The following is an 18682-nucleotide window of genomic DNA, read 5'->3' on the forward strand; positions in this document are numbered from 1 at the left end:
GACAATATGATCGTTAATTTTCTTTACCACTTAAGAATTACCTAATCTCATTATATGAAACTAGCTGTTGCCCGCGACTTCGTCCCCGTGGGTAGAAGATATAAGTTATGTTTTATACCTGCCCTGTTTTTTTCACATTTTCCATTCTATCTTCGCTCCTATTAGTCGCATAGTGATGGTTTATAGCCTAAAGCCTTCCTCGATGAATGGTCTATTCAACATAAAAAGAATTTTTCAATTTGGACCAGTAGTTCCTGAGATTAGCGCGTTCAAACAAACAAACTCTTCAGCTTTATATATTAGTATTAGTATAGATATAGATGTCATATTATTACTCAGTAATACATAAATATCTAACTAATTTAATTGCCTTGTCGTACTGTACAGTGTATATTCCGATTTCCCTGCTATAAGTTGCTTTAAGCCCTCGCCGTTTTTCTATTTCAGGTAAGAATAAATTCTCATACTTATCCGATTTCCCGCGCTGAAAGGTTTCCCTTACCTGAGAACAAAGAACAATAATTGATTACACGCCCTCATGAATAAGTCGAAAATGCCGCGGTTCATTCTATATTAGGAGTTCTGAGTGATTGAACACTTATTTTAAGTGTGCTTCAGACATTTATAATGAAGTTCATGTAAAGCTTTAAGATTGTTTGGAAGAAATACTGGGAAAAAACAACAAGGAGATTTACTTTTTGTTTCCTTATTATATAATTTATTATTATTATACATAATTATATTGTGTTGTTAAAACCGGTGGAGATGTAAAACTGATGAACTGAACCCAACTGATCAAGCGCGAGTAGCCTCCCGTAACTGAAGGCTCCGCACAAACAGGCTAAAGATAAGAAGTTAAAAATGATGAGTGCCAATCATCAGATTAATTTGTCACTTACAAAAATAATTGTGACCTTAATACCATCGCATAAACTCATTATTTTAAGAATGGTTCAAGAGATACAGCCTGGCAGCCTGATGGACGGACTGAGAGACAACGGAACCTCAATTATAGGTTTCCGTATATTTCCTTTGGGTACGATGGGGTTTGGGGTGTTGGTTAAAAAAAAATCTAGTATGAAGTAGGGAGTTTCTTTTATCCGACTATTTTAGTTTTTATCCAGCAGCACAAAACACTTGTAAGGCTCGTTATAGAATAAGTACTTAACAGTTATATTTCTATTGACAATACAATATTCTTTACTATTTCTGACAAAAAGGTAAGAAATAAAAATAAAATATCCTTTGAAAGACGAAAAAGTATTTACGACCAGAAATAGGTTATTTGAACAGTTTCCGGCTAAGAATAAACTGTTTTTCTATTGAAAGTGAATAAGTACCTGCTTTAGAATAGAAAATAAATATTTTAGATATACTATAAACTAATTCATAAATTAATAAAGATATCAAGTAAATGTGTATGTCGCAAACGTCGCCCTAAGGTTTATTGTAAACTAGCAGTTGCCAGCGACTTCTTCCGCATGGTAAACAAAACCGTAGTACATCATTGTGTTCTATTGTCAATAGTATAAGCAGCGTACGCAGACATATGTAGGTTTTCGGTTTTACACCTTTGGTTACACTATCGCAATTTTCTTACGGAACCCTAATATGTTTCAAAATAAATTATAGCCTATGTTCGGCGGGGATAATGTAGCTTCTCAACAATGAAAGAATTTTTCGAATCGGTCCAGTAGTTTCGAAGCCTATTCGTGTCAAACAAACAACCAAACAATCAAATATTTCCTAGTATAGAAAAGGACATTTCAACAATATCTTATTCCGTAGTTACAGGAAATATTTTTGGTTCTCAATTCAATTACGTAAGTACCTAAGGCATAACTGAACTTTCGTGATGTTCGATAATTTACTTACAGTATTTATAATGATAACATTGAACGATAAAGTAACAACAACCTGTTTATAAACACAAACTTATTAGAAACGCAAACTTGAAAACGGGATAAAAAAAACAACAATTAGATAATACCTATATATTTCATCGAACCCATGAATCCAGGAACTAAATATATGAACTAAATCCTTCTAGTAAAGCACAATGCACTTACCGGTCTCGTAAAGGATTCAGAAGCTGTAACTACCGATAGAGTGCTTTTACAGATTTTAATCCGAACTATTTTATTATTGCGTTGGATATGATATTCAACTTCGTAAAAAATTACTCAAAGCTATGGTTTCTGGAAATGGTGTCTCTAGCCTTTATGGAAGTACAGCAACGCCATCTATATTGTTACGCGGTAACTACGATTTGCGTAATGCTGATTTAAATCTTTGTTTAGTTGAATAACATTATTCCAATTAATTACAATAGTCAATGTAAAATCGTCTATGTCATATTAAATAAGTACCTAAAATGATTAAGCTTCTGAGCAACAAGAAAGACACCTAACGCCATCTTTCGAATCTAAATAAAAGCTTATGCTGCGCCATCTGGCTAGGTTCCTGAATTTTACGTGAAATAACTGATCCAACTATTAGACAAAGACAAGGCATGTGCTGCCATCTATCTGTTTTATCTCAAACAACTAAAACGTTTGTTACTTTCAATTACCGCCATCTAGCGGGTGGTTGGAAAAGTTCTTCCTATCGAGATATTGCAACCGTTTCAAATAGATGGCGCTACGATTTAAGGCTAAGTCTAGTTCAAGCCAATTCGTATAGATGGCGCAACTAAACTCAGAACAAAGATCGTATTCTACGGTATTATTACCAATTTCACGCTAACGCTTTACATAGAAATCACTAAAGCTGTAAGGTTATTTTCCGAATAACCTTTTAAGAGTTTCCAAATGAAAAACAAAGTTGGTTTTCCATAGTTCCTACAAAGAATAATAAATACAGAAATAAACATTTTTTGAGATAATTTTGACACAAATATATCGCCCACGTTTTGAAGGTACGTTGACCATAAACATAACCTAGAGCTAGAGTAGATTTGTAAATTTTACGAACCTATTATTAAAATGCAACTGTTACAAAGAAATTATATGAATGGTTGGAAAATAAATTGCAATAGCGCGGGTCACTTTTCATTTTATCGCAGGCTATAAATTACATATATGCCTAGTCGTGCAGCTCTAACAGTACGGCGTATCATTGAAATTATAATCTTTCGCAGCATTGTCAGTAATAATCCTTCTTAAATGTATTTTTCACTTCAGAAGCAAAAAACTTATGTTTTCACAAGTGGGTGTTTTTCCCTCTAGGATATTAGAATAAGTTTCCACCGGGGCCGCGTGGGAAGGGTTATAATCTTAAGCCAATAAAATCACTTTATCAGTGGAAGCACAGGCTAAGATTGTATAAGTAAAAGAATACATCGCATCCCTCGAAACGCCCTCTGCTGGAAAGACTTTAAAGCAGCCTTGCTCCTCCTAATTTATCTATTCTTAAACTTACAAATTGAACAAGGAGGATTTCTCTCCTGCTCTTTGCAGCTGGATGGATAAGGGATTTGGAAGTAAGATGGTATCCAGTTTTTCCGAGTCATGCTTATTAATAATATAAATTTTAGATTTATTGCGAGTAACTTTTAATGAAAGTAATCTACGAAGCACAGAGTAGGTACTCCTCGACGTTGATTTGATATTGGGTTTTTATTTAAAAAATCGTTAGGAATAACATGATTTTTTAACATAGAGTTATAACGAATTTACTTTTATGTATATACTTATACATTAATTTATATTTGTAGTGCAATTACGGTCTGTAAATTGTAACTGTGAGTGGTAAGTTTATAACATCTGTTTACGCTATAGACACTAATTTATTTATGTTAATATCTGTGAAGGTTTTCAAAATTTACCTAAATTATTTTGCTTTTTATTTAACGACTTTCCTCGGCACATTCTGTAAATAAGGTCAGTCAGAGCAAAATAGCAAAGGATACTGAAAAAGAAAATGACTGCAATCGGGCTGGAAGTTGTTCTGTGAACATTAGTCAATTTGGCAATTTACTTTAGTCTCGTAAATCTATCCAACACAAAACTTTTTGTGTAGCGAACTAGCAAGTTAAGAAAATCCCAGCCTGTGGAAATTGTTTTGTGGAAACTTTACATAATAGACAAAGGGTTTTAAAATTAAAAGTGTTTCAGCGAAGACCGCTAATATGTTGCATACCTCACCCAAACTAAATATTTTTTTTTTCCTCTAAGTTTTCCTCTTTGTTTGCCCATTATATGACTGACTGAGCTGATTTCTCATTAGAATTGACTTGTACTTTTAACAAATATATTTTGATATAAAGAAGCTGTGTCTTAAACCGTTTCGTAAATAATACTTTAACTATTATTTTCTAAGCTCGTTGTAAATTAAACAGATTTTGAATGTATAACATCCAAATGATAAATTTCCATGTCGCTACTCGGATTACTAAAACAAATTATGAAAGTCTTAGGCGTGGCCCTAGGCAACAATTTAAATATAAGTCATAAATAGGTTAGCTCTAGATACCCAGGTATCAGATAGGCAAGTTAATAATATTATAGTTACGACATCCCAAATTACCTTCAAGTATATAAACTTGACAAATTTAAGATCAGTCGTTGTAATTAAGGGTTTATGCTCAAGGTCGCGACACCGTCTGTGGATTCTCTAAGAGGTGTTATTCTGAGACTACTCTGACTAATTGGACCCTATACAGGGTCTGTGCTATACAGTATGTCTGAAAGTTAGAAATATGGTGTCAGGCATGGAATTATATACGTACATCTTTAAATTTTTAATTTTTGTTTTTTTGACCCTCGACGCAAGAGGGGTGCTATAAGTTTTAGTGTCTGTCCGTCTTTCGCGTCATAGCTCTCGAATATAAAGCGATTTCACTTCCCTTTGTATTGTATTAAAAGTTCATTATTAAAGCAAATTGGTGAAAGCGATTAGAATTTGTGGGAGTTGATGGTTTTTGCAGTCGGAGCTTTTTATTTTTTCTTGTATAATATGATTAATGTCGTAAAAAAACAGTTAAGTAAGCCTAGTTTCTATGAATGGAACTCATTTTGATAACAAGGGTTTATCAAGACGTGTCTAATTTGCCGTCTACTAGAAATATATTTGCCGAAATTCAACTTTTGAAAGTAAGTAGGTACTATTACGAGTCCATAAGTTTATATTTAAGTTTCGTCTAAATTCGTTTAGTGGTTTTTCCGTGAAAGGGAACAAACATCCTTACATCCATACATAAAAAAACTCTCGCATTTATTATATTAGTAGGAATTAGGAATATAAAGGATACAAGTAGGTAAATAAATTACCAATTTATACACTTAATCTCAATATATCCGACTAAATGTGGAGTTCCTCTTATCCAAGACATTTTATTTGTTCTTTATACCTACTAAACATTGTGGCTAAAACAGTAAGGATATAAAACACGCTGGGAGCCATCCCTTTGCTTGTAGCAGCCTTATTATTATTCAGCATGTATTTTCGCAGTCTGTTAGCATGCTATTCATCCCAGCATTTGGATTTACGTCAACGTCAGCTATTCGTAAACTGAATGGTACGTGTCTGGTTATATTTGTCAATGTATGTCGTAATTCTACCGTTACATTTTTTTATAGCTACGGTTTAAAAATAGTTTTTGTCTCATTGTTTTTATTGGGAACTATTTTTATACAATACAAGCTGAACATTATTCGAAGTCCGAACAAAACACGTTTTTTAACGATGTCACCTACACTAAATATAAATTACCTAATTAGGATAAAACAGATGTAAAGAACTGAGACCATGTTCCTATCTGACATTGGATGATGATATCCAAAGTTTATACGTTTAACTGTGGCCTAAACTGACACTAAAGAAGCAACTGACATCATAATAACATAATGAAATTCCGTGACGGTAGCGCATTTTGTTCACAAGCCACTGGGAAAACGTTTTTGCTGTTATTGCATCTCGCAGTCGGTAACGCACCGCGGTACGGGACGACTATTATTTTTTATTCCGTATGTTGAGAACAGAAGAATCATAATCGGATTACAGCGGAACCAAAAGCTTGGGCTGGACAGGTGGACGGGCGCGCGCAGCCTGACCGCAGTGCGCCGGACGCCGGACGGCCGGCTGTGGTCGCATCTCGCGCCCAGATTTGCTAATTAATTCCAAACGCATACCGGCTTTAGGCAGCACTTAAATGCTACACACTGCTCTTCAACTACGTCACGCGCGCTCCCGAAACCGGCTCGCCTAATGCCGCAATTTACCTACATGACCTGAACATTACCGTAAATAGGAGAGGGATCCCTTGTATACGTGTATTAATCTTAAGTAAATATACTCGCTTAAAACAATTTCACACACGTGGCAGGTTATATTTATGGAAAATGTTTCCTGTACGTGGCAGAAAAACAGGATACCCGAGCAACATTATGTCTACCACCAGTAAGTAAAGCAAGTCAATATTTTTGTACGTTAATGGCCAAGAGTATATTATGATTATACATAAACAACAGGTACCACCACAACAAGGGTGCAACTATCGAAACTATAAAATTCAAGAATCCGAGGAAATAAAGTGCTGTTACTCTATAAAACGGGACAGGAAAATATATGGAAGAAATAAAATATAGAAATGGAGCAATCAAAAGACACTTGTATACACCCGTCGCAAATAACTAGGATACCTCCCCAGAGGTAACAAATAAATCGGTGAAAATAACTTATACTGGCTATACTTTATGGGAGAATCATGTCGAGTAATGGAGTTAGAGAGTAGCTAACACAATGGGAGGAATCAACATTCAGAGCAAGAGAAAGGCTGAGATGGGGGCGTGCGGCCAGTACTTATTAAATCTCACATTATGTAGGCGATAGAGGCCGCGTCTTGGACTCGATGACGATTGCGGCACACACAGTGCTCGGCTCACAAAGGGACCAAATTACAGGCACTCCGTTAGTCCGTGCTCATGCCCTTTGTGTGTTCGGCAGTATTGTGCTGATCAAACTCTGTTGTCTCTGCTCGCCGTTGTGCCTACTCTACGTATACCCAACACCCACGCCTCTCACCAAATATATTTTAGTAGCACGAACATTTTCCAACTAATGAAATCAATCAACAAATCTGATTCAAACATTTAATGGGATTTAATTGTTCGGGTTAGAGGATAAAGGGGATTGAAATTTTACACTGAACTGTAAATCAAATTAATATACAAAATAACGATATTCATGCACGTTTTTGAATATTTATGTCATAGCTTTATGATATCACGTGATGCTGGCAAAGGAAGGACCTGAAGTTGAAAAATGCTATATTAAAAAGATTTCTAGATTTCCAGTCCAAATACGTGACTAGGGTGAATCAAGATGTCTGTACCTGCTCCGTTTATCGTTAAAAGTGGTATGAATCTGCAAAATTAATTAAATATTATATGAGATATTCTCAAATTTTGAAGTTAGGTAAAATTAGTGATAGGATAATTAGAAGCAAAACTTGTAAGTTGCGACATTGGCATTATGATCATATTACGCAGGTACTAACTTCTTGGTCATGGTAATACGATTACGAGTAAACCCCCTTATGAAAGACGCCTAACTTTAAATCCTTGTCAACCAATCCCCGAGAAGAAATCCAAGTACCTTCATGTTCCAAATTCGATGATATTAACGTAAAATCGTTAAGTTATAAAGGCTGAGCCCGTCGCTATAAATTCATTCAATCCAGTGAAAATCCGGGGATATAGCTGAGAATGTTTGTAACAGAAAAACTCAATTAGGCTTCCTCCCGGCCACCGGCACAGAATAGCGTACGCTGCAATACTTAGTACTTCAATAGAGCCTTTGAATTTAATTAGTTTACAAATGAAAATGTAATATGACAGTCGTGGCTTTTGTGGTGGAGTATTCTGCGTAATTAGTTTTAGAACGAACTAACATTGGATATATTCCCGCTTTCATGACATCGAAAGGGCAAGCCGTAATCCTTATTCCCGTATACTCTCACATTTTGCATGATACCAGTTAAGATAAGCCGCAAAGAATTGGGGTGCGAGACAAAAGTCTCAATAACAGTTTGGCCCACCTTTAAATCGAACCGAAAGCATGCTCTCGAATGATGCGGTTTCGATAACACGGGATTACGTAAACACTGAGAACAAACATTGTGTGAAGTTTATCGCATCGTAACTTTGAAGTAATATTGAAGCGATAACTTTTGGTTTCTAGACTCCTTTGTGAGGCAATCGAAGCGTCTGTCAGTGAATCGCAACTGGCACATACATGTATTGATGTTAAGACAAATTAAGTGTTCTAGTTCCTAGTCAATTATGAGAATCAGCAATCAAGAACCTTAGGTAAATATAAGGGAACACATTAGCTCAGCGCCTACCCTAATGAGCCGTTCGGTCGTAGTATCCGCCTCCCAAGAGACATGGCGTGAGTTCCATGTAATCACTTTAATACTAAGTGTAATTAACGACAATGGTAGGCGGACGTGAGAACGTTACAAGATAAACAATATTCATGATCGTCCTCCAGACAAATTCCAAGCAAAAGTAGGGAGAGATGATAAGAGAATGTGATCTAGGTACCTACATGTTATAATGAACTTTGTATGCTACTTAATTAAGACTTAATATTCCTTAAACGTTGCCGCTGGTTAACCTATTTATTGCATTAAGTTATGTCTTTTTAGAAACCAGTCAAGTTTTTAACCACAACCATATTAAAAGGAAAATAGCAAGAGCTCTACAGAAAAGAGGCTTTATGCTTAGCTTTACCTTGCAACAAAATTAACAGCATGAGCAAATACAAGTATAAGATAAAATAAAAACATTTTTCTCTGAACCAAATCCCATGGGAAAACAGCAAATAAATAATAAACCACTAGCTAATCCGCAAAAATCACAATTTTAAATCCCCTCACCACGTCCAATCGGACAAGCATAGATTAATAATTTTATGTTTTATACAATATTCAGATGTAAAATACAGATTTCCGAACCTTCAGACAGATACATAGCTAAAATGTCATTGTAATTACTAATGACTTGTCATGCGACATACGGACATAATTTATTCAGGCTTTCGAGCGTAATTATAACCTTAATTAAGTCCAAATGTGGATATTAATAGAGTTATATTATTTGACGTAAGCTTTAGTAATTTCATATAGGTAAGTACGATAGTGTGTCTACATTCTAGTATTCTCTTCGAGGGTACACATGACACTCACTTGCATAAGCAGTGATATAGGTTAACCAAATATTTAAAGCGTGCACGGGATTAAATTATGGGCTTTTGCATATGAAGCAAAATCCTTTATAAACCACTAAAAGCGGAATGTTTTATAAAACTATTTTAGAATACATCAACACATTTTTAAGCTTACATACACAAATATTTTTTGATATATTTCATTATACTAAAATGCTAACAAGACTCAACAAGGTTTTAGTAAATGTTAAGCTTTCCCGGTTCATGGGAAACACCATTGTCGCATACGGACAGACAGCGGAGTAGTTTATATAGAATTTCGTTTTTATCCTTTAGATTTAATATCCAAAGCAAAACCTGAAACAGTACCCTTTACACACATTGCCAAGTAAACTGAACTTCTGGCCAGTAAAGATAAAAATCAACGAAAAGATTTATTATTTCTTGATATTTGTGTAAACAACTCTTTTCGTTACCGATACGTCTAAGGCCAACAAAGTATTATCAAGCAATAGCTTCCTACAGGGGGTCGGCGTAATTCAGTACATCCTGCTAATATTATAAAAGCGAAAGTTTGTATGTATGTAATTTTCCTGTCCATCCAAAGGTTGTCTGGAAGATATCGCTTTTAGCGATAAGACTGCCATTGTACCCTAACATTTTATGTGTTAAGAATCACTGCTGTAATTCCATGGTGTACAATACAGAATATTCTATTCTATTCTATTCTATTCTATGGATGTTTGTTACTTTTTTACAAAAAAACGACTGAACGAATTTAGACGAAATTAGGTACACAGATATTATATAGTTAGGCTTTAATAAAGGATAGTTGTTTTTCTGACTTTAAATTTCTTTCCGTGGGATCATTTTCGATTTGTAACGGGCGGGTCCGCGGGTAACACATAGTTTACACTAAGACGGTTATCCTGGCCTTGTGACGTCAGCGTATCACTCTACGATATCAGGTACCGTTCCCTAACAGAGGTTAACTAATTGAAACACGGCGATCATGGCTATTATACTCAACCCACACGTATATGTAATTGGAATATGAAGATATAACTCTGTATTTATAGTCAGATTATATTGATTTGTGGTACTGGTGTTGGTCTTACTGAACTGTTAAGCCGTTGCATCTAAGTACATAATATATCGTCTTATTGTCCTTATGTGTACTATATGTAAGTACGATTATCGTATCCACAATACTCCCGTCATAACTAAGAATGTACTAATCAAAATTTATGTCATTTTCTTATTTTTTCAGAATTTTCATCCTGAAAGGTAAATGAACATGGAAAAAAAATCACTCGAAGTATGTAATGATTTACGCCGCTTGCAATACAACTACTTTAATTGCGTTTATCTCGAAACCGCCATTTTGTTATTACTCTATTCATACATAGTTATTATGCCAAAATATTGCCAGAATACTATATTCTATTAAAATGTGAATGTAGAACGTAGAATATAATAAAAGTGCCATTAAAAAGTATTTAGCTAACATTAAGAATATTTTTGTGTTAAATACACGTGAACATTAAGAAACCGCGCCCGTAGACTAGTGGCAGTATTCGTGGCTTAATGAAAGCCTCTGTAGGGTTTCGAAAAAGTTTAAAAGCCGTGTTGAGGTGGTACAGGTCGAGTGCGCGTCATGGCTCTTGACCCGGCTACGAGACGCGCCCGCGCCGCCCTGTCTAAATCTTTCAATTACTTTAATTCTTTCCTTGTATTCTCTCATCTTACTTCATTTATTAGGAACTAGCTATCCCGGCCACGTACTGCCTGTCAGAAGATGATAACAATGCAGACAAATTTAAAAAAAATGGTACTTGCAACATTTCATATCTCATCACTCGACTTGACTTCCACGAACATCTCAAGAGTAAAATAAGCCAAATCGGTTCAGCCGTTTTCGAGTTCAAGCGAGACTTAAACTCGAGAATAACGCACAGCAATTAATTTCTTATATATAAGAAAAGATAAATTATACGAATAGCCAAATAATATTAGTTATAAGGACGTAAAGCAATTATGTTCCGTCCAAATAGGTCGTTAATGTGAAGCGTCAGCGAGTCTGCAGACAACAATAAACTCGTCCGTCCAATTGATGATGTGCGCCTCTTAATAATTACTCCCTTAACGAAGCCATAAATTTTCTTTCCTTCCTACAAACTACTCCAGTTAGTTCTAAAAAAAATTGCGAACATTTACTCTACCTACTAAGATATTACGAAGTTTCAATTAAAGCAAATCATAAAGTTTCCCAACTCCTTGGTAGAACTGAGAGTTATTATGGAATAAAAAAAATCTAATGCAAAGTTGAAATTGACGTTTAATATTCGATTTTAAAATTAAACTTTATGAGTTTACGATATTTTATATGGAGATATTTATATAACTTTTGCGATAAAATTTGATCTAATATTAGTTTAGGTAGCTGGATAGCGGACAAATAAAAAAGTATGTATTACCTTACATACGACCGACTTTAAAAATAACAGTTTCGTAGATAAGTGTAACGGATAAAACGAGGAACGAAAAAAATACGAACAATATAGAGCAGAGTTAACTAGTTGTAGTAGTTAACTAGTGATTATCTATATCCATATTCAATCCATTCCTGATATTATACAAAGACAGCTTACTAACAATTTTTGAGCCATATTCTTAGTACATTTATAAGTATCGATCGTGTCTCACTTTGTTACAGACTCTTCGCTGACTCGATTTATATTGCTGTCAACTCTTGTTCATATTTATTTCAAAGCACTCCTGTTGTGCGTACAAAGTGTTATTGACATTTTCCTTATAACCTTATTTATTCCTTAGAATCGATATTCATTCAATAAAAACAATAAAATTCTTAGTAGCCTCTTTGCTTTATGCATTTCAATCTTCATTAAAACTGGGTTTAATTGATTCACTGAAGATACTCTCGGAAGAATGGAGACCGGTATTGGATTGTAAGACAATGGACACAGGTATAATGTATCTACTAGATAAATAGGTATGTATATAGCTGTTTTGAAACTGTTCACCGGAGCGTGAGCGGCTTGCTCTCCCTCTATGTATTGACGATCCTATCAACTAAAACAAATGGAAATTAAAGCGTCCATAAATTACGTTTATTACGACCGGTATGGTAAACATAGTATTTATTGTGAAAGTATGTGCAACGTAGTCTATATTAAAGTCATAAATACAGTCTCGATTTCAGGTACGCTCGAACTCTCTATATTAACGCTTAGACTAAATAAACTGCAATTTAAGTTAGAGTATACATAAAGTTCTAGCATAAAACATGTGTCCGCTCCACACTGTGTGAGTACAGTCGCTAGTGTATCGCGGACAAGGAAAACTGCTGTCACAACCAATAGCACAGATATTAATTATCTTCAAAAGTTAATAATTAACTTTAAAGTTTCCCGTGTGCTGAGTTTGGCACTTCACTCGACGCTCTACAAGGTATATATACTGCTGCAATTATGTAGCTACCTAAAATGTCTGCGAAACCGCTAACTTATATTTATTGAGAAACCGATACACTCGATATAATTAAATTAAAGTTGAAAATAAAGTAGCATTTTATAAACTAGGACGGAAACGTGAACGTACTTCACAAGAAAATTTTCTTTGAGTTTGCTTCTGCATACGCTAAAGACGTGACGTCACAAGGCGGTCTCACTAAATGCAGATCAATTAAAGCTACAAGTGTTTGAAGCATGTATAATGCATTGCGCGAATGTTTGCGAACTACCTACTACTGTTAGTAGATAGCGCTCCAAACAACCTGAGTGGATTTATCGAATAAGATAGATTAAAACAGAATTTATAAACCCTTTCAGAGTAAATTATAGATACAACCATAATCCTGTCTTTAAAAAAGTAACGATAAAAAAAGTACAGGAAAATATCAGTGGAACGGCTTTTTTGTATCAATGTAGGGCGAAAGCAAACTTGAAAGGAACATGAATAAAATAACGGCCGGAGGTTGAAAAACGTGAACAAATACTGTAGGCTGAATAAAACGTTCCACGTCAAATTGTACGCCGCGATATGAGGTGGAACAGTTGTTTTTGTCACCTAGACGGCGGCAACAATAGCAGTTGATGCAGGGAATTAGTCACGCTGGTAACAGCTGCACGAGTGCCGCAGGGCGCACACACTACGACGCACCGAGCCACACCAACTTTAATGATACAAAGTCACCTTACATGCAATCCTATTACCATTACATTTAATTTCAACTGAAACCGACCGACTTTAAAAATAACAGTTTACTAGTAAGTGCAGAAGATAATACGACTCTATATTACCATAATCTCGTTAAAATGCAAAAGAAATGATATTAGGTTCAAAAACACTATGCGTAAACAATACCCTAATAACTGCTAAAAAGGACGTAATAAGCGTAATGTTCATTCAAATTAAACATAAGCTCGGAAACGGTTAACATAAGCGGAGGCGAGCGTTTTGTGAAGTGTGCACACCAGACGAACGCATTAGGAAGATTAAAACTTGTAAAAGCAAAGAAGCGAACCAACTGTCTCTGCACTGTCACACGGTACACACACATGCTTGTTCTACGTAAATAGGGACACGCCTCGCCGGCATCACCGGGCACGCGAAATAAAATTATTGACGTATATCGAATTCGTAACAAGCTCGAGTGACTTCATTACTTACCGACACATTTTTGAAAATTGAGCTTCGGGATAACACTCAGTCAACCGCAAACTTTTAATTTCACTAAAACGCGAAAACAAAAGAAGTTACAAGGCCATTATAAAAGAAGCAACCTTCCGAGTCACATCACTAACATACGTTATAAGAAAAGTACAAAAAAGAAAAACACTATTTTAAATGTTGATACTTCTGTCCCGTTTATTATCACAAATGTGACAGAGACATCGCCACGGGCAAGATTTATGTTCGCTAGTACCAATTTCCTTTCACATTTTGAGGATACAAAAGGCATTATACAACTACCTTCGCAGGAACGAGAGTACATTAGCGCGTACATTGTTTATTTTCTGGAACACTATTACAGTTAATATTAGTGTACATCAAATTGATTTACATTTACAATTTATCGCGTGCTAACAGAAGTGATGTATTATGGCGCGTTTCGAGCGATAATGTTTGTAATGAGTGTAACATGTTCGAACATTGTACGTTATCAATGCCTGTTCTGAAACTAGTTATGTTTAACATGAAACATAATTGAGAACTTGTAATTGGTCGATTTGAGTTCCGTTGAAATTCTGGACTTAAGTTTGGCTAGTTTCTGCTATTGAAATTCAGTTAATTTGATTCAGAGCCGTCTTCGACAGGAAGGTTTGTGAGCGATGATTGTTCAGTGCGTGTGGAAATTTCGCTTATTCCAAGCACGCTGTATTCCTCAGCCGTCAGTCAGATGTCTCTTGCGGTTCTAGGTTATTATTTTCGGAAGTCAGAACTGTGAGCGCAGCAAAAGCTAGATGTAAACCTCTAGATCCCAACAATCTTTCGTATCACAACCATTAGTTTCCCAACTAGACATTTATATGTAAAATGTACTTACATACATTTTTGCATGATGTAACTTCTTGAATAAATTCTCGAACATGAATAAAACTTTAACCTAAAATCTTCTGATATTTTCTCATTTATTAGAAGTTCTCATATTTATAACCCTCATCTATATGCGTCAGCATTAGCTCGTGTCATTTCTTTGGGTGCGACATAACGAATTTAAGGCTACAAGCATTTTTGTGATTCTGCTTGAAAGGCGTGATACACAAAGTAATATCCGCATCTGTCGTACAGCATCCGCATATAAGATAAAATGAAGCGGGAGCTCTCATTTTGCGACGACGTGCGCGATGACGATCTTCAGTGGAGCAAACTTCATGGAAAATATAAGGATTATGTTCTGATTAAATTTGTTTGTTGCGGCACGTAAGAGCTTGTGCTACATCAGCGCTGATGACGTCATCGAATTCAGAATCGGTAAGTGAGGTCGCGTTCATACATATGTAGATAGATAGGGGGATATCACACCATAGATACGGACACTCGACATTGTCAGTCGTTACGCGACCCGCCATGCGCCGGCCAATGGCACTTGCTTTTTTAGAAAATGTCAACCATTTTTTCCCGCAATATCTACTCCAAAAACTCAATTCTTTTCGTCGTTCAAATTTCAGCGTGGTTTTGGCAAAACAAACTACCTGAGTAAAAGGAACCCACTAAGTATAGCTTGTACATTATTGACGAAAGAAAAATATTTGTCGTGTACCAACTACATAATGAAAACACGTTTCGTTTATTTTTCTTTCTCGCTAGTAAATGTAATATACGTATGCTCATGTTGTTCATGACATACCTTTTTATATTTGACGTAATATTTGTAAGAAACTTTTGCTTTACTGACGTCTTATGAATAAAAATTAAGTAATTTAAATGAGACCTTGTAAAAAATATGAGACGAGGGCAAAAAATGTTTGCTTATAATTGCCCCCAATTACGTTACTTCTGAAAATTTGCAACAAGCGTACAATTACGATTAGTCAAAGCCCAGGCCTTCGTTATACGTATTATTCGTAAGAAGTTGTAACAAAACTTATAGAAAGTCTTAACGGAATTGCTCCCAAAAACAGCACACGTGTCGGCAGATACCAACAACTTCGAAAAGTAAGAAAAACATCTTAACACGATTAGCACATAACGAAACATATAATACGAATAAAACAGTTTTCTTTCTTATAAATAGGTCACTTGGATTTGTGTATGCACACATGAAGTAATATGTAAACGCTTTTTAATATGCTCGCTGGCTTTTAAGCTCAACACTTTCTTTTGTTTTATCAGTAGAAAACACAAGATAAGCAGAACTTGGTGACTGATTAATTTCCGAAGTATTTTAATATACAGCATCTTGTGTAAAAGGCATAAGGTTTATTATGGGAAGGCAACATATTTATCGGATTAACAAATTAGTATTTCTTTTTTCGTCAGACAGTAATCTTTCATCGTCTGGAAATAAGTACTAATAGAAGTAAGTCTTATTGATACAGATTTAAAGAACTCCTTGGAGTTTGATTTTCATATGATAATCCTTAACCCATTTTACAGTACTACGCAGGATAAACTAGAAGAAATATATGGTTGGACTTGTATTTGCTTATATAGTTGTCCTTTGTTACTCTAGATAGGTCTGATCTCTTGATTTATATTATTAGTAACTTACCTATGATAAGCCGAAGCAGGCTAGCGGCAAGCAGGCCCAGGTCTGGAGAATTAGCCATGGGTCTCTCTGGCGCGCGCACTACCGACACGATCCCGAGCCATCACATCTGAGGAACCCGCCTTCACCGAGACACGTCTAATCACTCACGTATCACGCTCATCACACTGTATCACGATATTTTGAAACTTATCACTGTTTAGTTAATATATTCACTGCTTTCTGTCTTTGTTTATTTTCATTTTTATTATCGAATTGAGATTGTTTTAATGTTCCAGATTAAATAATGTATGGGCTGAGGATTTAAAAGAATAAAACAAATTGAATACAGTTTATTTCTATTAAACAACGCAAATGTGATTACGAGCATGATATCATGATACGAAATAATAGTGTTCATTCCTAATAATCTTAACTTAGTTCTAACGACCGAACACGACGTAAAAAGACATCTTAGAAGATATAAGCAAGTCTAATGATGCTACTAAATTAATAGACAAGCGTTTTTATGGTCAGAAATGTGAAATAAACACTAACACATAATTACTTAGTATATTTAATTTCTTCTAGCAAACAGCGCAAATATATGGCGACAGTAGTGGCCGACGCTTGTGTAGAACCCTGTATTGTAGTCAAAATTAAACGTAGTTTAACTGTGCGCAGGCGTGGAACAACATAGAGTAAAGAGATACGACTACAACGTATTTACGAAGAGTTGTAGGCGTTGTAGAGTAACGCTCTAAACTACCAATTTATCTGCAAAACTAATCGACTTAGATCAACGTTTGTCTCGACTTGTTTTCGTCTCGATATGTACTCGTACGCCTGAAATAGGTCACACTTCGTCACTAGTTGAGGTAAATAAACTCCCCTTTATACAGTCAAGTCCTTAAAATGAACAGTTACTAAACATTCCAAAATGACAAAATGTTTGGTAGTACAAAAATGAAACAAATTTTAAATCTAATTTCTACACCATGTTTCTGCTCTCTGAAGTTTCAAAGGAAAGGAGCAGATCTCTTTGTAGAAATAATGGATGTTAAAAGCTAGGACACGGCATAAATATAACCGCATATTTATCTCGCTCCTAATTTCAAACACAGATGGAAGATAGATGCGTACTAAATAACTAAGTAGGTACTTGCTACTGCATTTACTCGCAGCTTAATAACGCATTGAATCCGAGCCCAATTTCGATCTGCTTGCAAACGCATGGAAATAATTTCCATGAAATGTTCAAAGCTTTAAGCATCGACATAAGACTGCCAATGTATGTGTGTACATTCTATTTTCGAATTAATTTTGAAAACTATTTGTTTTGTATTAAAATTGAGACATATAAATGCAAAAAGGTTTTAGTTGTATTTTACGTACACGTAACCGAGTTCAATTGCAGCTATGGCAAACCATAATAAATGTATTTTGATATGTCTGGAAACCATATAAACTAATTTCAAATTCAAAAATAAATAGCGATTTCGTTTATTTATGTGTAAAGTTACATTTATTTATGCGCATCATTACTAGTTCAAATGTTTGTCATTTTATCAACTAACGTAAATCATGTGTTATTGGTAATAATTAAACACATGAATCAATTCTAAACATAAATAACGATATTTGATTTCGTTTATTTGGAGCCCGACCAATATTATCATTCCAGTGTTTTATGGCATTTTTATGTTGAAATACGGCTCTGTGTCAAGTGTTCAATGGCCACGTTGAAAGCTTGAACGCTACTTGTACTAAAACACCAGAACTGAATATTGCACAATAACTCATTCAAAATTGGCGTAGGTAACTTTTTTAATTTACGCTCAGAATAAATGCACGCTCCTCCGTGATTTATTGCGGGACACTGTTTGTAATATTTTAATCAAAAAAAGTAAAAGGACGTTATCGTTCTAACGTTATCTTTTAAGTGTAATCACTTCACGACCCCAAAGGAAATAAATTACTTTCATTTTTTAATAATGAGTTACTTCTATCGAATGGGTATTACCTACTCACGGGCATCTTTTGTCCGAATAATATTTTATTTTACAGATATCAGAATAAAAGCCATTGTTCTCATAAAACCACAATGCTTTTCACATCCGTTGGGGCGAAAAAAAATATTGTAAATGTAAATTAAACAATGAAATATGCAACAAGAGAGTAATAAAGCCCGTCTTTATATCAGATTACTTACGAGGCATGGATCTGCGATATTCCAACTAATCCTACAAAATTCCTCGAGCGCCCGCCTCTATCTAGACCGTCGTAAGTCTCACGAGC

The 18682-nt window shown here is 35.2% G+C and overlaps 1 protein-coding gene across 1 annotated transcript in view; it reads right to left on the reverse strand.

Annotated features, from left to right (window-relative positions):
- Positions 1-325: 325 nt before the first annotated feature.
- Positions 326-18682, reverse strand: part of LOC113493516 (neural-cadherin-like) — a 167704-nt gene continuing 149347 nt past the window's right edge. Inside the window, exon 14 of the mRNA XM_026871526.1 lies at positions 326-502. Within this exon, the coding sequence (XP_026727327.1) occupies positions 468-502 (35 nt within the window). The 3' untranslated portion in view covers positions 326-467. The remainder of the gene's footprint in view (positions 503-18682) is intronic.

Source organism: Trichoplusia ni, chromosome 4 (genome assembly GCF_003590095.1).
Source record: "Trichoplusia ni isolate ovarian cell line Hi5 chromosome 4, tn1, whole genome shotgun sequence".
NCBI classification, from domain to species: Eukaryota; Metazoa; Arthropoda; class Insecta; order Lepidoptera; family Noctuidae; genus Trichoplusia; species Trichoplusia ni.